Consider the following 22,015-nt stretch of genomic DNA (forward strand, 5'->3'; position numbering starts at 1 on the left):
CTCTCTCTCTCTCTCTCTCCCTCTCCCTCTCTTTTTTTCTCTCTCTCAGTCTTGCATAAAAAAAAGTGTACAAATCTATTTTTATTTATAATATTAAACAGGATTTATATAGTGGCAGCATATTATGTAGCGCTGTACAATAGGGGTTGCAAATGACAGACATATACAGTGACACAGGAGGAGGAGAGGACCTTCTATCATAAATAAATGTCAATAATTGCTGTAGGTGATGACTTTTTTAATGACCCCCACCCTCTTTGTTTTGTTCAGATCACACCTATGATCTGCACAGAATAATTCCTGGATGAATAAAGAAAATGTAAATGTAGTTCATGGTTTATAAAAGTTCAGTGTGCTAATGGGATGTAAATGGTATCTGGGATGATTATTATTATTATTATTAATAAACAGGATTTATATAGCACCAACATATTACACAGCGCTGTACAATAAATAGGGATCTTTGTGTATTGGACCACTGTATGCACTCAGCAGGTCATCCCAGGTGCTGCCCGATTGGGCGACGATTGTTCACTATCTATTGTATGTACGGTTCTTCATTATTGGTGGAACATTTTAAACGATTGTATCGTTACAGCATGTACAGAATCGTGCACTATACAATCATTCAAAATAATTATCAAAATTCGTTGATCTGTCGTTCATTTTCCAACCATAATTATTACACGTGTGTACGTAGCCTTAACCACAAATCACACATCTTGAAATTAAGTCGGTAACTTATAGTCGGTAAAAATAATTTATAATAACAGATTTGTTTCTGTAGATTTCATAACTTTAAAAGGTCGCTTTACACCCTGCCCCGAAGAGCTTACAATCTAGGAGGTGGGGGAAGTAACACAAAATAGGGGGGGAAATTTGGGACAAGACAATGAAAGAATGGTTCATGGGGCAGGACGGTGGGTAAGGCCAGACATAATACCCATTTTTATTTTAGGTGAGGGGGCACATAGCCTATATGAGGTTCTTTTATTTTAGTGGCATGTGTGGTTCACTTGTGCAAGACACAACAAACATTTTAGTTCTTTTTTTGCTTCCATCAACACAAACATATCCAATTACCGCAGATTTACAGCGCTGGGAATATTTTTTAAGTGGAAATATTTACATCATTGTGTTGATGTATTTTTTAAAATTTTCATTGTAGTGAAGCTTGAGAAACCGTTGCCTGTTTACAGTAAATAACACATCAATGCCTGGATCCAGTTAGTTCTCAGCTTGAATTTCTCCCTAATGCAAAAACATCAACCTGAGCCAACCCTAACACTGAGCAGAGCAATGGGCGCCCATGTACGGGAGGGGGGGGAATCCTGGGGGGGTCGGTAGGAGGGTGAGTGCTGTCCAATCAGAAAGAGTTGTGGGCGAGGCAAGTGTGGGAAAGAATGTAGAGAAGGTTTCACACGAATGGGATGCAGCATTGAGGAGTATAAATAGAGGCAGAGCTCTCAGACCTCAGACACACAAGCATTGGGACTAGTCAGGTTACCTCCAGTGACTTTATACAGGATAACCGGATACCCACTCCTATCCCTATACCCCCTTATCATGCCTGCTGACACCATGGAGAAACCCACTGCCTCCCCTATTGCAGGGGCCCCAGCTAACTCTGCCCAGACCCCAGATAAACCTAAAAGTGCCAGTGAACACAGAAAGGTAAATATCTCTTCTATACCCCATGTGCTGAAAATCACAATCTCGGAATATGACGGCAACATATACCATAGCGTTGTACTCATGTCTTCGCTTTCTTTATTTCACAGTCCTCCAAACCTATCATGGAGAAGCGCAGGAGAGCTCGCATCAATGAGAGCCTGGGACAGCTCAAGACACTTATCTTGGATGCTCTAAAGAAAGATGTAAGTTGGCTTCACTTCCTCTGTTTTATATTTTGTCACTGATTATTATTATTATTTATATAGCGCCATCATATAACGCAGCGCTGTACAGAGTCCATAGTCATGACACTGATCACCTCTTTCCTTCTTGCAGAGCTCCAGACATTCCAAGCTGGAGAAGGCTGATATCCTGGAAATGACAGTCAAACACCTGCGGAACTTGCAGCGAGTTCAGATGACAGGTACATATCTAAGTCTTCTTATCTTCTCATGATGATTGCTGATGATGAATGATGGAGGGGCTGCTGGGGTATCTGCAGCTGATCTGTTCTTAGTGTTAGTTATTGTGGTAGGTAGGGCAGTCATTCTGGGACTTGCAGTTCTTCAAAAGCACATAGATCTGTTTATTTTACTGCATTCTTTTATTTATAGTATGTAGAAATAATATTATTGCATATCTATTATAGATGTATAATGCATTTATCCTGCATTTAATAGTGCCAGGATTTGCCTGTTGGGGTTTATGTAGAATTGTATTGATTCAGCAGCTTTTCTATGAAGGGAGCTATTCAGGTGCTTAGTGTGTTAACCCTTGTAATTTAGTGTGATAGATCATGTTCCTTGTTCACAGGTACTAATGTAATGTTCTTTATTTCTCCTGTAGCTGCACTATCAGCTGATCCCTCAGTGCTTGGCAAATACAGAGCAGGATTCAATGAGTGCATGAATGAAGTGACCCGATTCCTCTCCACCTGCGAAGGGGTCAACACCGATGTCAGGACCCGGCTACTTGGTCATCTCTCTAGTTGTCTTGGCCAGATTGTGGCTATGAATTACCAGCAGCCTCCTTCCAGCCAACCTCTGCATGTCCAGCTGCCCTCAGCACCAGTGGCCAATGCTCCAGTGCCCATGGCATGCAAGATGAGCCCTGCCGAGTCTGTGTCTCCCAAAGTGTTCCAGGGAGGCTTCCAGCTTGTTCCAGCCACAGATGGACAATTTGCCTTCCTCATCCCCAACCCTGCATATGGCTCCAGCCCAGGACCAGTTATTCCCCTGTATGCCAATGGAAATATCACCTCCAGCGGGGTACCACAGGCACAATCCCCAGTCCAAGGACTCACCACCTTCTCTCACAAAATGCCACACATGCCCAAATCAGTGAGCCCTCTGGGTGGCAGCAGCGGACCTGACAGCACCGATTCTGTATGGAGACCCTGGTGAACTGCCCATGCATTGTTATAAGACTTTAATATTTATTGGTTCCGTTTTATGGGACCTTGCCTTGAAAACAATCTTTAAACTAATATATATATTTCCATATATGGGAAATTTACTTTTTTATTCTTAAAAATGAACATGTATAAATGATCAATTTTTGTAATACCATTCTTTTGCTGAGATTTTTATATATTTTGTACAACTTGTACAAAGATTGTGTAATGCCAAAGTTACTGTGTTGTTTTTGTGTCAAAAACTTTTTAAACTGCAGGAGTTTTATTCAATAAACTCTTTAAATTTTATTATCTGATTTGCAATTTCTTGGGGGATGGGGGTAACAACTTATCATTGTCTTTTGATATGGAGAGTTTGTGATAGTTACCTATTGGAAGGTAATTATATGAAACGCGTGCCATATACTGGCCATCATATATACATATGCATAGTACAGGTATCTGGTGTATTCATGACATTACAGATGTTTTATTCTTAAGGAGTCAAAAGGTCACTAATATAAATGTAACTATTTAAATATATAGTATAAGCATTACATTACAGATGCTGCACAGGCAGTCCCTCAGTTACATACATTTGATTTACATACAACTTGCTCTTACCAGCGGACAAGAGAAAAGGAAAAGCTCTGTGCAAACCTCCCTTGATGCCTACTTTAAGAAACTGACTCCAGCTGCAGAATTAGACCCTGACCCTCCTAATACCAATCCCATCCTCCCGAACAAGTCCATCATCTTCCCCAAAATTATTTAAGGTTGTACTGCTGTTTAAGCATTTACAGAAACTTAAGTATGTACAGAATGGTAAAAAAAAAAAAAAAATATGTTAAGACAAACATCTGTTCAAGTTGCATTAAATCAAAATAAGTACCTGATCCAACCTATACACAAATTCAGATTAAGAAAAAACCTACCAAACCAATATCATTCATAACCCATGGACTGCCTGCTGTATTCTAATGCTGGGGAGTTAGAAGGTCACTGGGTTAATTGGAATATATATATATATATATATATATATATATATATATATATATATTCTGATTTAAATGGTTGACTGTCCATTTTATTCTGGCTGGGTTCAATATACATACATATATATATATATATATATATATATATATATATATATATATATACCATTTTATTCTGGCTGGGTTCAATATACATACATATATATATATATATATATATATATATATATATATATATATATAGAAATAGAATAATAAATAAAGCAATTATTATTACACAGTATTTATATAGCACCAACATATTAAATGGCGCTTTACAAAGTCTATAGTCATGGACCCACAATATAATGACTATTAAAGTCAGGACGTTTCCTAAACCCCTCATACCAAGTTGTGCATATGCTACCAAGTTATGTATTCATTTAATGTTGTAGCCCCACAACATCTGAACCAAGGGATGTCATTCATTAGATGCAGCAATGGACAGGCTAATTCCCTCCAAAAACAACAAAAGACCCTACTGTAAAAGTCAGCCCTGCTTTTGTAGAAAAAGGGACAGAAGGGAGAAAGCTTCTTTGTGACAGGAGATAATTAAAAGGTAAAAAGAGCTCATCTAATATGCAGCGGGCTCCTGAGGAAAGTTAGGATTTCATTGAATTGCCTGAGATCTGAGGGTTAATGTGCCTGTCTACACCTTACCTTTGCACTGACAGAACATAGAGACATAGGGGATCAGTCAATGATTTTTTCATTATATATACATGGTGCCAAGTGACAAGAATGCACTTTTGCATAGGAAAAGGAAAGCTTTATGGCTTTTCAGCTTAGACCTTATATTGTCTCCAAAATGGTAGCCCTGGTACTAGCCGGGAGTATTTCCTGCCGGGACGTATCTTGCTGCTATTGGTTGGCATGCTACCAGGAGCTATGGCTGATGTTTTATCATCATGAGACTGGGCAAAATACCCCAAAAATACATGAAAAAAAATGAATAAAAGAGACAGAAGGCTCCAGTGAAAGTTAGGGAGGTAAATGATAGGACTGGGTTATCATTAACATGGTGATATTTTACATATTGTGAACACCAGCATTTGCTGCTTTAGGAGAAATGGTTATAGTGAAACACTGCTTATTGTGCTGCTTGGGGACATAAGAATTGAGAACCGTTGTGTGATTGAAAATGTGGGGGAATCTAAATCCTTGTTAGCGTTTACATGCAGTGTCTGGACCTTACAAAAGTAACAAATACCTGGCACAGTAACTAAAATCCATGCTAAAGGAAATGGATATGGTGTCTAAGTGAAAATTGCCCAGTTTGCTGACCAAGGAGTACAAAAATTTTTGAGTGCAGTGGACTTCCTTTTTCGATTCTAAGTGAACCTTATTTATCCGGTGGCTTACAACTTATTAAGGATGAGCCATTTTTTTTTTTTTTTTTGTTTTTTTTTAATGGAAGTTTTGGGTGCAATTTACGTTTGAAGATGGAATAGGGGGAGTAAGCCACCCGCCCAGAGTGTATTTCATTGGAAACAATAAAGGTATCCTGGGCAGCCTTTTTTTTGTTGTCATTGTTTCATGTTCAGGAATACAAAAGATTAGTGGGAGATCAGGCAAGCCTGCAGGGGACAAGACTAGAAAGCACCAAAAAGGTTTCAAGCAGGGTGGCATTAATACAGAGGCCTAAAGGCAATGAATTACTTTTTTGACAAGAGCTGGAGAACTACTTGCCAGGCTGCGAACCCAATGATACCAAACTGAGTGGTGGAGGATGAGGAGTGGATAAGGGAGGTCCAAGTAGAGATGTGGAGCTGGAAGCCAAAGCCAGGGCACTCATAAAATAAAAATTGAGTTTGCATATATCCTAAAAATAAACTTTCCTAACCCAAACACTTTGTTGAGCTTCAAAATGAATATGACTTACTACAGCAAACAAACAAACCAGAAATGTTGGGGCTCAGAGAAAAAGTGCTCCTAAGCTCAGGCCAAAAAGAAGGGCTAGGAGAAATTCTCTGCAAAAAATGAAAGAAATTGTATTCTTTGATTTTCTGTTATATCATTGTTATATCTTGAGACTCTTCACTTGCAGAGAGAACATCTGATGTTAGAAGAATCATGTATAGATGAGCCACTGTGTGTACACCACTTTCAGCTCACCCATATATTACCTTCAGTTTACAATATTGTAACCATGTAATAATGTTGGAAAACCAAAAGATATAATGGGACTTTTGCATGGTAAAATATGAGGCTTGTATTGATCAATGGCTTTTCATTTATGGTGAATATAGAAGTGTTCAATTTCAGTTTCAGTATTTTACATCCATGCATCTACCGATACATACAAGTGATTTTTTTTTTTAAATAGGAGTTCTGAATGATAGGATACCAACTTTAATATTGAAGGATTTTAAATGTACTATGTATTATCAGTTTAAAATGGGTGTGGTGGTATATGCAGCTTAAGCATATAATAATATATTTTACAAAATGTTATTATCTTGGGGAAATGGAGGGTTTACCTCTCGAATAAATGTGTACTTGTTATCCAATGACAAGAGCCTTTCCTTGATTATGGACAGATTATGAGTATGGGGTTATTGAAAACACCAAAGTTGCAAACACATCAGATAATTGTTGCCCTAAATACACAGTTGCACGGGTCTAGGGCCAAAATCTAACATCTGTATATCCGTCCCCCAATAGCATTAATCAATGAATGATCAATGAATCAGGAGCCCATATAACACACATAATAAAGTTTATTAAAACCCAAAAACAAAATTGTAATAATCTGCAATCTACCAGTCCTTATATCATGTGGCTGCATTCTTTTTCCATTTTTTTCACAATTTTTACTTAACAATCCTGTCCTTGGGTGGCCATGTTCACTCCACCACAATATCTCTGGAAGGAGCCATGGTGGAATGACCTCAAACATGTCTGACGTTGTTCGCTTTTATTACATGGAGGATGATGGGAAAAGTAGTCCACACAAATTAGATAACACATATGCACAGAGGTTGCATTATAGGAAGAGACAAGAACACAGCATTTCTGGCAAGATCAATAGGTATATTCTGTGCATGTTGGAAATGCACTTCCATATAGTACAGTTTTATTTTGGGTTTAGATAAGCTTTGTGGTTGAATGGTGGGAGTGAATAAATCATAAAGTTGCCATTGTAGCGGATGATTGCAGGAATTTGTAGCCTTGCGCAGTCATTAGCGATAAATTGCTCCTACGTACTATATTACACTTTATGTAAGGCAAATGATCTGCAATGTTTAGGGATTATTTGGGGTGAGTTTAGCAGCAAGATAGCACTACACACCTCCACCCGTACCCATCCTGTTTTGCTAAGAATTTTTTAAAGAGTTTTTTTTACTTAGTTAGAAAGTTAAGAAAGTTTTTCTGTATTTGTTTTTGTTGCTTGCTCTTACTTTCTATTAATGCACAAGCTTTGGATTTTGTATTGTATGGATATTGTATTGTGTTGTGCTATTGTACTATGTGTAACAATTAATACTGCAAACAAAAGAAGTTAGAAAAAAGGAAGAAACATATTAAAACTGTGACTGGTTTAATAAAACTGGAACAATTGCTCATACCAACCCATCAGCATGCACAGCGGATATATACTGTACAACTATGTCTGATTTACATTGTTAGGGCTTATTATTTTTTTTCTGTTAATATTGCATTGATGTATTTTTTCAAATTTTCATTGTCTTGAAGCTTGAAAAACCGTTGCCTGTTTACAGTAAATAACACATTGATGCCTGGATCTACTTAATTTTCAGCTTGAATTTCTCCCCAATGCAAAAACATCAACCCGAGCCAACCCTAACACTGAGGAGTGCAAATGGGCGCCCGTTTTGTCGAGTTCTTTTTAAGTAATTGGCTCACAAAATGTTCAGATGGCAGCTCTTAAAAGTGCCGGATTCCTTTAATGTGACATGATTAAATCAGCAGCTTTGTGCCAAGAAGCAATGCAGGTTTAAGAGCCCCTCCGGCACCCAAAACTTCCGTTTTATAGCCTATATAGATTAAATTTGAACTCCTGTAATTTTCTGCATCAGAATGGCCGACGCCTGATATGCAAATTGACAAACTTTGTTACATAATGTTATTATATCTATAATATATATATCGGTGGTGCATTGGTTTGATTTGAAATGCAGTTTGTACAAACGATGTGGTACAGCTAATTATACAATCTGAGATCCACCAATTATAATTGATCTTAGATTGTAAGCTCTTTTGGGCAAGGTGCTTCCTTTACATTTGTCTGTCGTTTAAAACCCATATTTAAAGTACATGTATTACATGTATATTATTAATAATAATAATAATATTATTATTATTAATAATTGAAAAAAAATGTTTGTTCTTATATTACATAGTTGTAGTCAATCTGATTGGGTTTTTACTGTAAAGAGCAAAGTTTCTCAAGCAGGGTTCCTCCAGAGATTGGTAGGGGTTCATTGAGCAATTTGTGCCTCTCAGGTAAGTTTAAGGGATACAAATGAACTTTTTGGCTATCTGTAAAGGTGACATTCTTCATAATGACCACCACACCAATGTACTGTGAGCTGTGGATATTTTAAAGTGTACCTAAACTCAGAATTTTTACTTTACATAAAAGTCTAGACAACCCAAATGAATGGGGGTGCAGAGCCTATCAGGATACCTATGTCACTCATCCCGGGAGGCTCTTGGCTTCTCCTTCTGCGCATGTCTAAGCGTCTTGGGCATGCGCAGAAGGAGCCCTTTCATCAATAGGGGACAAATTACTGATCTCACGCATGTGCAGTGAGATCGGCATGTTTTTTTTGCAACCTACGTCACCCGATCTCGCTCCTGGGTTGGGTGACGTAGTAAGAAGAACCTGGAAGAAGAGAAGGTGGTGGTGCCTGAAGACAGATACCGGGACGACGCGGTGGAAGAGACCTCCGGAACAATCGATTGCACTTGATTGAAAGTAATTGGGATTGAAGCTAAGTGGGATTTTTTTGGTATTGGGTTGTTTTGGGTTTACTTCCTCTTTAATGATAGCAGGGGTTCCCTGAAGGTCTGAAAGTTCTGTTAGTTTAAAAAACACTGGTACTGGTTATTGGTGACTGGTTGACCACTGCAGAGGAAACTCTAGAAAAGAAACAATTGCTTCCTACTTGTTATGTTAAAATATTTATTATTGGTCTTGAGATGTAAGCATACTGACATAGTGACCCAGACAATATTGTTATGTTTTAATGTAAATAATGCGTTTTGTATTGTCTTTTTCTTTGGACTATTGTAAATAAGCCTTTGTATGTTTTGTATCTTTGCCACTTGCATTTTGTATACTTACTGTACCATGTATTATATTTTTCATGGAAACCCCATATCTATTTACCCATAAAAAAAGAGACAATTGCTGCAAAAAAAAAAGATTTTTTTAAAGATGTTCTGCAGCAACTGTGATATTAGGATGTATGGGAAGCTGTGTGTTAGCCATGTGCAGGCATGTTGCTCCCTGACCTGTGCCATGGCAGCCCTGTGCTTTGCTCCATTGCCAGCCCGATCCCTGGCACCCGCTCCGAGCCAAGCGCGTGACTGGCAGCCTGCGTCTGTGAGAAGGAGCGGGGGGGGGGTGCAAAGTGCTGGGGGGGAGACGGGAGGAGGGTGAGTGTTATCCAATCAGAAGGCAATGTGGGCGAGTCTCCGGCACTGATTGGCTGAGGTGAGTGTGGGAAAGAATGTAGAGAAGGTTTCACAAGAATGGGAGCAGCATTGAGGAGTATAAATAGAGGCAGAGCCTGCAGCCTGGGATAGACACACAAGCATTGGGACTAGTCAGGTTACATCCAGTGACTTTATACAGGATAACCGGATACCCACTCCTATCCCTATACCCCCTTATCATGCCTGCTGACACCATGGAGAAACCCACTGCCTCCCCTATTGCAGGGGCCCCAGCTAACTCTGCCCAGACCCCAGATAAACCTAAAAGTGCCAGTGAACACAGAAAGGTAAATATCTCTTCTATACCCCATGTGCTGAAAATCACAATCTCGGAATATGACGGCAACATATACCATAGCGTTGTACTCATGTCTTGCCTTTCTTTATTTCACAGTCCTCCAAACCTATCATGGAGAAGCGCAGGAGAGCTCGCATCAATGAGAGCCTGGGACAACTCAAGACACTTATCTTGGATGCTCTAAAGAAAGATGTAAGTTGGCTTCACTTCCTCTGTTTTATATTTTGTCACTGATTATTATTTTTTATTTAGCGCCATCATATAACGCAGCGCCGTACAAAGTCCATAGTCATGACACTGATCACCTCTTTCCTTCTTGCAGAGCTCCAGACATTCCAAGCTGGAGAAGGCTGATATCCTGGAAATGACAGTCAAACACCTGCGGAACTTGCAGCGAGTTCAGATGACAGGTACATATCTAAGTCTTCTTATCTTCTCATGATGATTGCTGATGATGAATGATGGAGGGGCTGCTGGGGTATCTGCAGCTGATCTGTTCTTAGTGTTAGTTATTGTGGTAGGTAGGGCAGTCATTCTGGGACTTGCAGTTCTTCAATAGCACATAGATCTGTTTATTTTACTGCATTCTTTTATTTATAGTATGTAGAAATAATATTATTGCATCTATTATAGATGTATAATGCATTTATCCTGCATTTAATAGTGCCAGTATTTGCCTGTTGGGGTTTATGTAGAATTGTATTGATTCAGCAGCTTTTCTATGAAGGGAGCTATTCAGGTGGTTAGTGGGTTAACCCTTGTAATTTAGTGTGATAGATCATGTTCCTTGATCACAGGTACTAATGTAATGTTCTTTATTTCTCCTGTAGCTGCACTATCAGCTGATCCCTCAGTGCTTGGCAAATACAGAGCAGGATTCAATGAGTGCATGAATGAAGTGACCCGATTCCTCTCCACCTGCGAAGGAGTCAACACCGATGTCAGGACCCGGCTACTTGGTCATCTCTCTAGTTGTCTTGGCCAGATTGTGGCTATGAATTACCAGCAGCCTCCTTCCAGCCAACCTCTGCATGTCCAGCTGCCCTCAGCACCAGTGGCCAACGCTCCAGTGCCCATGGCATGCAAGATGAGCCCTGCCGAGTCTGTGTCTCCCAAAGTGTTCCAGGGAGGCTTCCAGCTTGTTCCAGCCACAGATGGACAATTTGCCTTCCTCATCCCCAACCCTGCATATGGCTCCAGCCCAGGACCAGTTATTCCCCTGTATGCCAATGGAAATATTACCTCCAGCGGGGTACCACAGGCACAATCCCCAGTCCAAGGACTCACTACCTTCTCTCACAAAATGCCACACATGCCCAAATCAGTGAGCCCTCTGGGTGGCAGCAGCGGACCTGACAGCACCGATTCCGTATGGAGACCCTGGTGAACTGCCCATGCATTGTAATAAGACTTTAATATTTATTGGTTCCGTTTTATGGGACCTTGCCTTGAAAAAAACTCTAAACAAATATATTTATTTCCTATATGGGGACTCTATTTTTTATTCTTAAAAATGAACATGTATAAATTACCCATTTTTGTAATAAAACTCTTTTGCTAAGATTTTTTATATCATTTTGTACAACTGGTACAAAGATTGTGTAATGCCAAAGTTACTGTGTTGTTTTTGTGTCAAAAACTTCTTAAACTGCAGGAGTTTTATTTAATAAACTCTTTAAATTTTATGATCTGATTGGCGATTTCTTGGGGCATGGGGTAACAACTTATCATTGTCTTTTGATATGAAGAGTTTGTGATAGTAACCTATTGGAAGTCAATTATACGAAACACATGCCATATACTGGCTATCATATATACATATGCATAGTGCAGGTATCTGGTTTAATCATGACTTTACCGATGTTTTATTCCTAAGGAGTCAAATGGTCACTAATATAAATGTAACTATTTAAATATATAGTAAAAGGATGACGCACATACACATATATATATATATGTGTGTTTTTCCTGAAACTTCATACAGAATTATTTTTATTATTGTTATTATTAAACAGGATTTATATATTACGCATCGCTGTACATTAAATAGGGATTGCAAATGACAGACTAATACAGACAGTGATACAGGAGGAGAGAACCCTGCCCCGAAGAGCTTACAATCTAGTAGGTGGGGGAATTTCACACACAATAGAATTCTAAATATCATAGGCCCACAACATCTGAACTAAGAGATGTCATTCATTAAGTTTAGCAATGAACAGGCTAATTCCCTCCAAAAACAACAAAAGACTCTACTGTAAAAGTCAGATTTACTCTGGTAGGGAAAGAAACAGGAGAGAGAAAGAAGCTTCTTTGTGACAGGAGATAATTAAAGGTATAAAGAGCTCATCTATTATGCAGCGGGCTCCTGAGGAAGGTTGGGATGCCATTGAATTGTCTGGGAACCGAGATCTGAGGGTTAATGTGCCTGTCTGCGCCATCCCCTTTACAGACAGCAAGCCGATAGACTGATACTGCTGTAAATTCAATTGCAATGCCTCACAAAGAGCTCATAAAAGACAAGAATTCTGTTTTATTTCACCGTGGAGGGGATCATTCAGGAAAACACAGTTTTTTTTTGCCACACATTATGAGTCACTGCGTGCACTTGAAATGGTGCCAAGTGAGAAGATTACAATGCTGTGTGGGAAGAAAGGAGGGGGTCTAAGTGCTTCCTGGGGGTCTCATTTCCGCCTTAACCACCAACACTGATGATCTGCCCAGTGCTATGACGCCGTGCCAGTCATCATACTAGTAACCCAGCGCTGAGGATCAGCATGATAGGAAGGAATGCCCATATATCGAAGGAACATGTGATATGTTAAAGTACAGATGTAACAGGATTGTTGTCTCATCTGACTGATAGCAATGAATCAGAAACCAACTGAACAATCAACTGTCCAAGTGTTCGCTGGCCAATCATTATTGTTGTTTGCCAGTAACATCTGTGTCTGATGTGATTATGTATGTCTATTACATAATTAATCTACAGGGAATTGGGGAAGAATTTTGTCTTGAGTTGCCTATAGACATGTGGCTTAAGCCTCATACACTTACTCAATATTTGTTGATGGAAATCATTGTTAGTGATCATTTTCAACAACAAAATAATGAACGAGTGCTGTACAAATAGTGCTGTTGTGTTCTATGGAAAGGAGAGATAATGAACTGGATGAGCCCTGCTATGTCCTTATCATTAGAAAATAAATGGCAGTAACTCATAACCTCATCACACGCACGGCTCGAAGACTTTTCTAGAGCTGCCCCAACTCTCTAGAATGGTCTTTCTCGTCCTTTTCGGCTTGCTCCTACTTTCTGCTCATTTAAAGAGCACTCAAAACCCATTTTTTCAAACTTGCCTACTCATCGTCTTCTGTCTTTTGAAACCGTCACTACTTCCCACCACTACATATTTCCCCTCCTATTGTGTGTGAAATTCTCCCACCTACTAGATTGTAAGCTCTTCGGGGCGGGGTCACTGTCTGTATTCAACTGACATTTGCAACCCCTATTTAATGTACAGCACTGCGTAATATGTTGGTGCTATATAAATCCTGTTTATTAATAACTATAATAATAATACTAATATCTGTTACTTAGTAGTTTAACATTGGGGGACAGTTGTACAAATGTTATATTTTCACTTTGGCTTTAGTCTGGCCTTTTTCCATCTGATGTCAGTGGTGTCTGGCTGATGCCTGTTGATGATAACCCTACAGAAAGTCTATTCAACAAACTGAAATGAACAAAGATATGCAGTGTTATCACAGTGCTTTCCTTTACCTGGTATTCCTAAAAACTTGCTAAATTGGAAGAACCAGCCTTGCCAGTTTATAGAGCACCCCAATACACTGAAGTGGCTGGAAAATTGATTGCACACCCAACCACCCTCTTATGACAATAGGCTGCCTTGCGGCTGTATGGAGTTTGTATGTTCTCGCCATTTTTGTGTGGGTTTCCTCTGGGTACTCAGACTTCCCAAAACATGCAGGTAGGTCATTTGATCCCCTCTGCAACAAAAACTATACTTTGATATAATGACATAGGACTATGGTAGGGACATAGATTGTGAGCTCCTCTAAGGGACAGTTACTGACACTACTAAAAACAAACAAGTGCCATTGCTGACCTTTGCTTTTACCCATAGTAACCTTCAACCATCAATTTCTATGCTAACTAAGAAATGATACCTAAAATTTATTTGGTTCCTATGAGAAATATTGACACTTTTTTCCTCCACTTTGCCGAGGTACCATTGACATTTACACATAGGCTACGTACATGTGCTCAATTATTGTGGCTGTAAATGATCTTGAAAGATGGCAAATAAACGAATGAGCGCTCTACACAAGGTGCTGTTCTGTTCTATGGAGAGGGGAGTGGGGAGAACAAGCAAGTGGCACCTTGCCGTGCTCTACTTCATTTGCAGTTCTTCCTCAACTGTCTGTCTGTCATTGATCTGTCTGGAGAGAACCATGAACAACGATGGGCCACCTCTTTACACATATCAGATTCTTGCCCAGAGCAAGCCTGACCGTTTGCCCTGAGCGAAAATCATCTGACATGTGTACATAGCCTATTGCAGCCTTTCTCTACCTATTTAACATGGGGGAACCCTTGAAATAACTTTCAGGTCTCTGGGGAATCCCTGCTATAATTATCTAACCACAGCACTGTATTTTAGTGTGCTGGACAGTTGGAAGAATGCCTCTTACATTTGTGACCAGTGGGAAGAATGTCACCAAAAAAGATCATCGGTATTTTTTAAATTGACCTGAGAGGCAAAAATTGCTCATTACTCAAGAAACCCTTAGCAACCCCTGGAGGAACCCAGGTTAAGAAACCCTGGTCTAATGGATATTAGATAGCAGGCCATTCATTGCAAACATCCCAACTTTCTGTGATGGTATTAAAGTATTTATTTCAACTCAAATTGTGCGCTATTTTTGCTTTATTTTGGCTTTTTAAAATAATGAAATGCAGTAGGTGAGATATATGGCTACTGTAATATAAGGCTTATGGTGCATTATAAAGGTCTACACCTCAGACTCAAGCAATGCTGGTGGCTATGCTGTGCTAAACCTCTTTCCTTTAGTAATTCATTACAAATGTAATAAATGTATTCAGATTTTACTGAGCCTGGCACCATAAAAGCATAAAGGAAAGGAAACTGAAGCAAACGTGAAGCTGTTTCTGTAGCAACCAAGCAGCTTCCTTCTGCCGCTGCCATGAGCAATAGCATCACTTTAAACTCAGTTTTGTCTTATTATCATCTGATGAATTGCTTTGGATTAAAGTCCTAAATTCAGAAAAAGATCCAGCGTCTGTGTTTTTTAGGGGCCCATCGGTGTTTGGAATTGGTAACAAATTGGCAAAAATAAATCAACAGAAATCGTGGTAACTATGGAGTAGTGTTTACTATAGTTGCATCATGTTAGAGATGATTTCTGATGGTTGCATATGATTACTCTTGTTTGCAAACTATGTTACCTGTAGAACTCTGAATTCTTTGCTGTTCATAGATTGTTAAAATGTACAAGTAAATATTTTGGATGCCACATTATAAAAACATTGCTGACATAAAAAAATAAATCAATGCTGCATCCTCTGAAAATATTTATGGGCTCCAGACCAGGACCTTCTAGATCAGCCGTCACCAAGCTTTTGGACCTCACAAATCACTAACTTCATAATTTTAAATCCCACGGACCAATAATATGAGTTTTTGTAAAAAGATAAATACATATGTAAAATAATGGTGCTGACAAGGACGGTGGAGGCTCTGATTCATTGATCAGCTCACGGTTAAGTGAAGTGTTACTATTGTTACTATTATCATTAGTTGCATTATTACTAAAAGAAATGCAAAATATATGTTTGATTTTTCCCACTCATTATGAGTTTATTCCATTTAAATCTAGAACCAAACAAGAAATTATAGTTATCAAAGTCAAAATAATTGATGCCGTTAAGATCATACTTACGTAAAAGAGCATCTGAGAAATAAACAAATAAAATAAAACAATTGGATGAGAATCGGTATTGGCAGAGGGGGTGACTGTTGTAATAGTGAAAACAATAATGAAGCGTACGGCTCGGCAAAGGTCTCCTAATACAACTTACTTACTACATTGACATCACGCTGCGCCTCCCTTGTTTTTCTGTCTCTAGTACAGTTAGAGGATTTAGTGCAAAATAAAGGCGAAAAATTGTCATTCAGTATATAAGATTCTATTAGAATAGAATTTTTGTTTTAATTTCAATAAAACATAAAAATTACAAATAATGTCCAGATTTTTCTGTGGACCACCAAAATGTTCTTGCGGACCATCGGTTGGCGACCGCTGATCTAGATGACTGGCTGGCTGAACAATACCCACTCCTGGCCTCTAGGGGGAGTCTGGGGGTCTAACCTAAACTAGCCAGATAATTGACATTTAGATTGACACTCAGGGTAATTTCTGTGAACCTGAAATCCATTGATCAGAACACAAGGCTTAAGACCTTTGGGTCTGCTCTGCTTCCAATGCCTATATCACTGTACAGATGCCACACTCCCTGCAGTAATAGTATCCACACCTGGATATGCAGCTTTTGGTCCTTAAAGGTTAATGGGTTACATATTTTGCATTGCCCTAGTAACTCTATCCCTTTTTCCTTGTGTGTTGGGCTTTTCCCATATATGTGCTGTGTGAGATCTGTCCTAAGGAAAGCACAGTCAGCCTTTGAAAGGTTATACATCCCTTGCCTGTAACCGAAAACCTCCCCAGACGTGGGGCTCTCTCCTGTGGGACCAGCAGCTGGTGTCTGCCTAATAAAACACACACTCTCACATAATTCATGGCTGACCTCCTCCACCACAGTCTATCTACAACACACACACACCTCCTACCACTGGGGATTTCCAAGAATTTTACTGGTGTTTAAGCAATTATTTTTAAGAGAGCCAAGCAACGCTCAAATAAGCAATTACAGAAACACAGGTAATTAGCCCCTATATACCTAGGTGTTCTCTTTAACATATAATTGGTATCATAAGGTGAAGGCAACAGTATATTTGCCATTTTCGTTTGCTCTTTTTTTTTTTAGAATTTCGAGAGAGAGAGTGAGAGAGAGAAGGTGGGAGAAGGAAAGAAAAGAAAGAAAGAAAGAAAAGAAAGAAAGAAAGAAAGAAAGAAAGAAAGAAAGAAAGAAAGAAAGAAAGAAAGAAAGAAAGAAAGAAAAGAAAGAAAGAAAGAAAGAAAGAAAGAAAGAAAGAAAGAAAGAAAGAAAGAAAGAAAGAAAGAAAGAAAGAAAGAAAGAAAGAAAGAATTTACAAATGAAAAAAGACAGAGGGAAGAGTGATAAGAATGGACGGAAAGAAAAGTAAAAAACAGAGTGAGTAAAGAAAAAAGATGTAGGGATGCAATATCAGAAGTGGAAAAAAGAAAAGGTACAGGGGAAAGATCCTGGGCAAATTCTAAGGCAGAGGTGTCAAACTTTGGCCCCCAACGTCCTTTTTTTGGCCCCCAAAGGAATTCTAAATCTGAACTGCAGCTGGCCCGCCGCTGCATTGAAATAGCGCCGCTACTACAATTCCCGGCATCACTCGTGTCTATAGACCAGCAGGCTGTCTGCCTATGCCTGGCCCCGCATTAGACACTTTTATAGACGCAAGTAATGCCGGGAATTTTAGTTGCGGTGCTATTTCAATGACTAGGAAGTTCCAGCCCCGCATTGGCCATGTCTGGCATTTCCAGCACTCCCTCTCAGCAGCTCCCTCTCCAAGGCATGGATTTGAATGGTTGGATTTTCATAGAAGAAAATGAATAATATTGTTAGCCTGTGCAAAAAGGTTAACATTGAAATTTAACTCAGAAGGCTACAAATAGAGAAAGAGGCATTTAAAAAAAATTCTATGCTTCTTGCTCTATTATAAGCTCGTTCCAGATTGAATGTGCAGCAAAACATCTTTGTTTCTATATGAAAAGGTTTAATATCTAATGAGAAGGAATTATTTCTTCAATTTTTTCAATAAATTTCAAGGTTGGGCCACGACTTTGTCCAAGTTTTTAATTTTGGCCCCCTGTGCATTTGAGTTTTACACCCCTGTTCTAGGGCCAGGCAAGTACATCTCATTCTCTGAAATCCATAGAGGTAATTGGACCATATCACCACTCCTTTAAAGTTTTATTGTTCACAGCAGACAACACAGTTAATGTAATTGTTGGTTGCCCTATTTTGCTAATACACGTTCTCTTTAAGACTAGTAAAACTTCCTAATGTTTATTGAAGCAATGACAATCTATAATTACTGAGGAAGGGTAAGAAATGTTCTATGCATTATTACAATTTCAATATCATCTTCATTTGCATGGATGTATATTTATGTTTGTTTCTTTTGTATGCTAAAATAAATCACTGTGTCAAGGAAAAGCAGTGTGACAGAATCATAGGCTCCCGATAAACAACAATTAGCTTCAGTCATTTATTCCCACAAGCATTCAATCAATATCATCAAGGTTTCATGTACAGAAACAGCAAATTAGATGTCAGGGGCTGATGTAGTAGGCAAATGGGAAGTCAGGTTAAAAAGTAAATTATCCAATGGGAAATATTGTTTAGTTAGCAACTAAGACCATAGTACTGGATTGGTCATAGACATAAAAGTGTGGACAGGTAAATCAAACCGTTTCAAGTTGAACACTCCATTACAAAAGTTTATTACAAATATATTTTGACGATGAACAGCAGCAGAAAATCATTCTAAAGGATTTTTTTGGCTGCTGAATAAATTATCTTTTTACATGTCTATTTTGTCTAAATGAAGATGATCAAAAATCTATATTACACCGAAATATAGAGTGATGGTATGAAAAGACTAAGTGGACCATTAAAATGTTTTTTTTTTAATTCACTTAATTTGTGTATCTTTATCCCAATTACGTTTTGAATCAATAGCTGTTAATTGAATTACTACATCTGCCAGGATTCGGTTCCAAATACAATATTCTTTATTGTTACATCTTGATCATTACATGTAAGAACATTTTGTGTACATGGGTATCACTTTAATATTAAATGGTGTGGTTGCTGTTGAACAAACTTAAAGGATAAAGCCAACAGTACAATGCAAAGCCTACTTTTAACATTCAGACCTCTAGAGAAAAATACCTGCAAGTAGGTGCAAAGGGTACCTGTAAAGAAAACAATTAAAAGTATACTTCCTTTACCCCCTCCCCCTCCTACCTTTATCATTACTGATCCTCATAGAAAATTCTAGGGTCCAGTGCAAGAGCTACTTCCCATTTCAACTGTTTTGTTTCCCCCAGGATCTACCTGGAAGGAACGTGAGTATAAACTTCTTTCTTGACAGCTAAATTTTGCACCTAACATCAGGTGGTTTTTGGCAGTGGGGCATTGGACAGCATACATGGGCCTGAGGTTTTACCGATTTTAATGATTTGCTGGAAAAGTCATTCAGAAGCCAGGCAAGTATTACCAAAGTAATGCTACTATTAAGTCATCTTGCTTTTTACTTAGGCTTTGCTATCTATTAAGAATTAAATTTCTTTCTGGGGTATCCAAAAGTGTCACTTTGATTATATAAACATTCATTCATGAAAAATCGTATGCAAGCATGCGTGTTCCCATGGGGTAATCATGTTTACACCTATGGAGATGCTGACTATGAACCCAAGAAGGCTTGCGCACTGGATGTCTACCACAACTATGCAGGACCTATAAACATACAAATAGTCCCAAATCTAAACTGAAATTGCCAGATTAAGCTACATTTCTCTGTTCCTAAACCAGACAGAGCTATTTAGGAGGGTGATCATGGCATTGAAATGGAAGTGCTTGCAGTAACACCCACTTGTCACAGAATGGGTCAGCAGCATGTGTGCCTAGTGTTATACAGATTAGGCTGCAAGGTGCTTTTATGTGATTAGTCTGCCCAGCACTTCATATGCAAGTGACCCTTTTCACACCTCTCAATATAACCCCTGCTGTTTGCTTGTTGTACAGTTTCAGTCTAGAATACACAATTCAATGCTTCTACTTTCAAGTAGTTTCGGTCAAATCTCATATCCTTTCCTCCCTTCCTAATTCTATCAACAAAAGCAATATTCACACCTGGCTGCTGTTAGGAAAACTGAAACCAGACTAAAGGGTGGCCTAGAGGAGCCATCAACAGGTCACTAATTAGTCATTTATCTATTCTTCAGGAATCAGCCTCAGCAGTTCTTTAATAATCATTAAGGGATATGTAAATGTTGGAAACAATCACTTAGACAGGTGTTGCCAGCACATCTTACATAAAGCAAACTATGTATCACCTCTGGATTTACCTCTTTGTTTGTCAGGGGCGTTATCTCGGCATGAAGCAGCTCTTCTATTTATTTACTGTGTTAATTACCTAATGTATTCTAAAGGTGAAGACCAGAAAAAAATCCATAAGATGTGTATGCACTATAATGATTACATAAATATATTACATGCAGCTAGCTATGCACCTGATTCTGTCTTGGTATTTGACTATATTGGGGTGCCAGTACTTTGAGCCAAGGCCTTTGTTACGTTGCTACTTTGCACACACTTTACAATCTGACTGTACAATTTCCTTTCAATCTACCAACTAATATATATATATATATATATATATATATATATATATTTGGATATTTTAGTCCTTATTCTACATAACTTTGATAGTCAAAATGGTGCAAGGCTGCACAGACATGTTAAATCATTGTTGTCCAAAACGAAAAGTTGCTCTTAACTCTGGTGAAAACCTGACAGTGTTAAGTCGCATACACACGTGCAATAAAAGTCGTTCTGACGACTAGCACTGCACGATGCATTAATTAGTGTTGTACATACACCCCCGTTCTGCTCTATGCAGAGGGGAGGAGGGGACCAACAGAGCAGCACCCCGCTGCAGGCTCTCCCCCTTCCCTTGCATTAGGATCGTTAGTCATTCATAGTCTGTGGATCGACCAGGACGGTCGTTCGGACGATGGACGACTGTCGCTGTACACACGCCAGTTTCTCGCCCGATATCAGCCCTGAGCCCATTATCGGGCAGACCATTGGACGTGTGTACGTAGCTTTAGATGTCATTCATCAGCCTTCTTTGGTGGATTGATAAACAACCAATCTGGAATGACCGCTGTTCACTTCTATGAAGGCGAGCACAGTGGGGTACCACTGACTGGTCATCCTCCTTCCAAAGAACAGAATAGCGTTGTGTGTGCAGCGCTCAATTTATTCATCTGCCACCGGAAATGATCAACGGAAATTATCTTACACGTGTACATAGCTTAACATGTATAGTGAGCTTAACACTGTAAATGATACAAAAGTGGAAAGCACATGTATTATCTCCTTCATCAATTTGCAATGTCTAGTTATATATTTAGTGGGTCCTTGACCAAGTGGTATTGCAGGCTGTGGTGTATTCTACATGATGGTCACAAGATATAGTCCTGCTGCCAAGGGGTTTGGATTACTCGACAGGTTGGAAAAATACAAATCTTTTCAATCAGGTAACTATGTATTTCAAGTGTGTGTTTAGCTGTTTGCCTGGAGTTCAGCTGTATGGGTGCAGGAAATGTGGACTATATTGTCCTTCTTTATGCCGATAGTCATCACTGATTAGATACATTTTTCATGCTAGAAAAGATCTCTTTATAGTTTCTATGGGTAACAAGAATAATTTCTCCTTTATACTCCTACAATCATGTGGTTCCATTGATACCGCTACTGCCGAGATTTTCTTTGACCCTGAACCTACCATTAAAATGTCTTGCAAAGGCTTTTTAAATGTAATGATGTCTTTGTGCCCAGGGTGATTATGTCATTGCTCCTTGGCAATAGCTCCATTATGGTGGCACCAGAACTCTTTAATTCAGTCATTAACCAGAATGATCACACTGCTGCCGTTTACAT

General features: G+C 39.0%; 2 protein-coding genes across 2 annotated transcripts; both read left to right on the top strand.

The window, feature by feature from the left end:
* The first annotated feature begins 1,458 nt into the window (after positions 1-1,458).
* On the top strand, positions 1,459-3,376 carry LOC140340949 (transcription factor HES-4). Its single transcript, XM_072426413.1, has 4 exons — positions 1,459-1,674; positions 1,782-1,877; positions 2,011-2,098; positions 2,521-3,376. Exons 1-4 carry the CDS (start codon positions 1,567-1,569, stop codon positions 3,075-3,077), a joined length of 849 nt encoding a protein of 282 aa, XP_072282514.1. The 5' UTR covers positions 1,459-1,566; the 3' UTR covers positions 3,078-3,376.
* Positions 3,377-9,867: 6,491 nt separating this feature from the next.
* On the top strand, positions 9,868-11,769 carry LOC140340895 (transcription factor HES-4). Its single transcript, XM_072426332.1, has 4 exons — positions 9,868-10,073; positions 10,181-10,276; positions 10,407-10,494; positions 10,915-11,769. Exons 1-4 carry the CDS (start codon positions 9,966-9,968, stop codon positions 11,469-11,471), a joined length of 849 nt encoding a protein of 282 aa, XP_072282433.1. The 5' UTR covers positions 9,868-9,965; the 3' UTR covers positions 11,472-11,769.
* Positions 11,770-22,015: the final 10,246 nt, after the last annotated feature.

Source organism: Pyxicephalus adspersus, chromosome 11 (genome assembly GCF_032062135.1).
Source record: "Pyxicephalus adspersus chromosome 11, UCB_Pads_2.0, whole genome shotgun sequence".
NCBI lineage: Eukaryota > Metazoa > Chordata > Amphibia > Anura > Pyxicephalidae > Pyxicephalus > Pyxicephalus adspersus.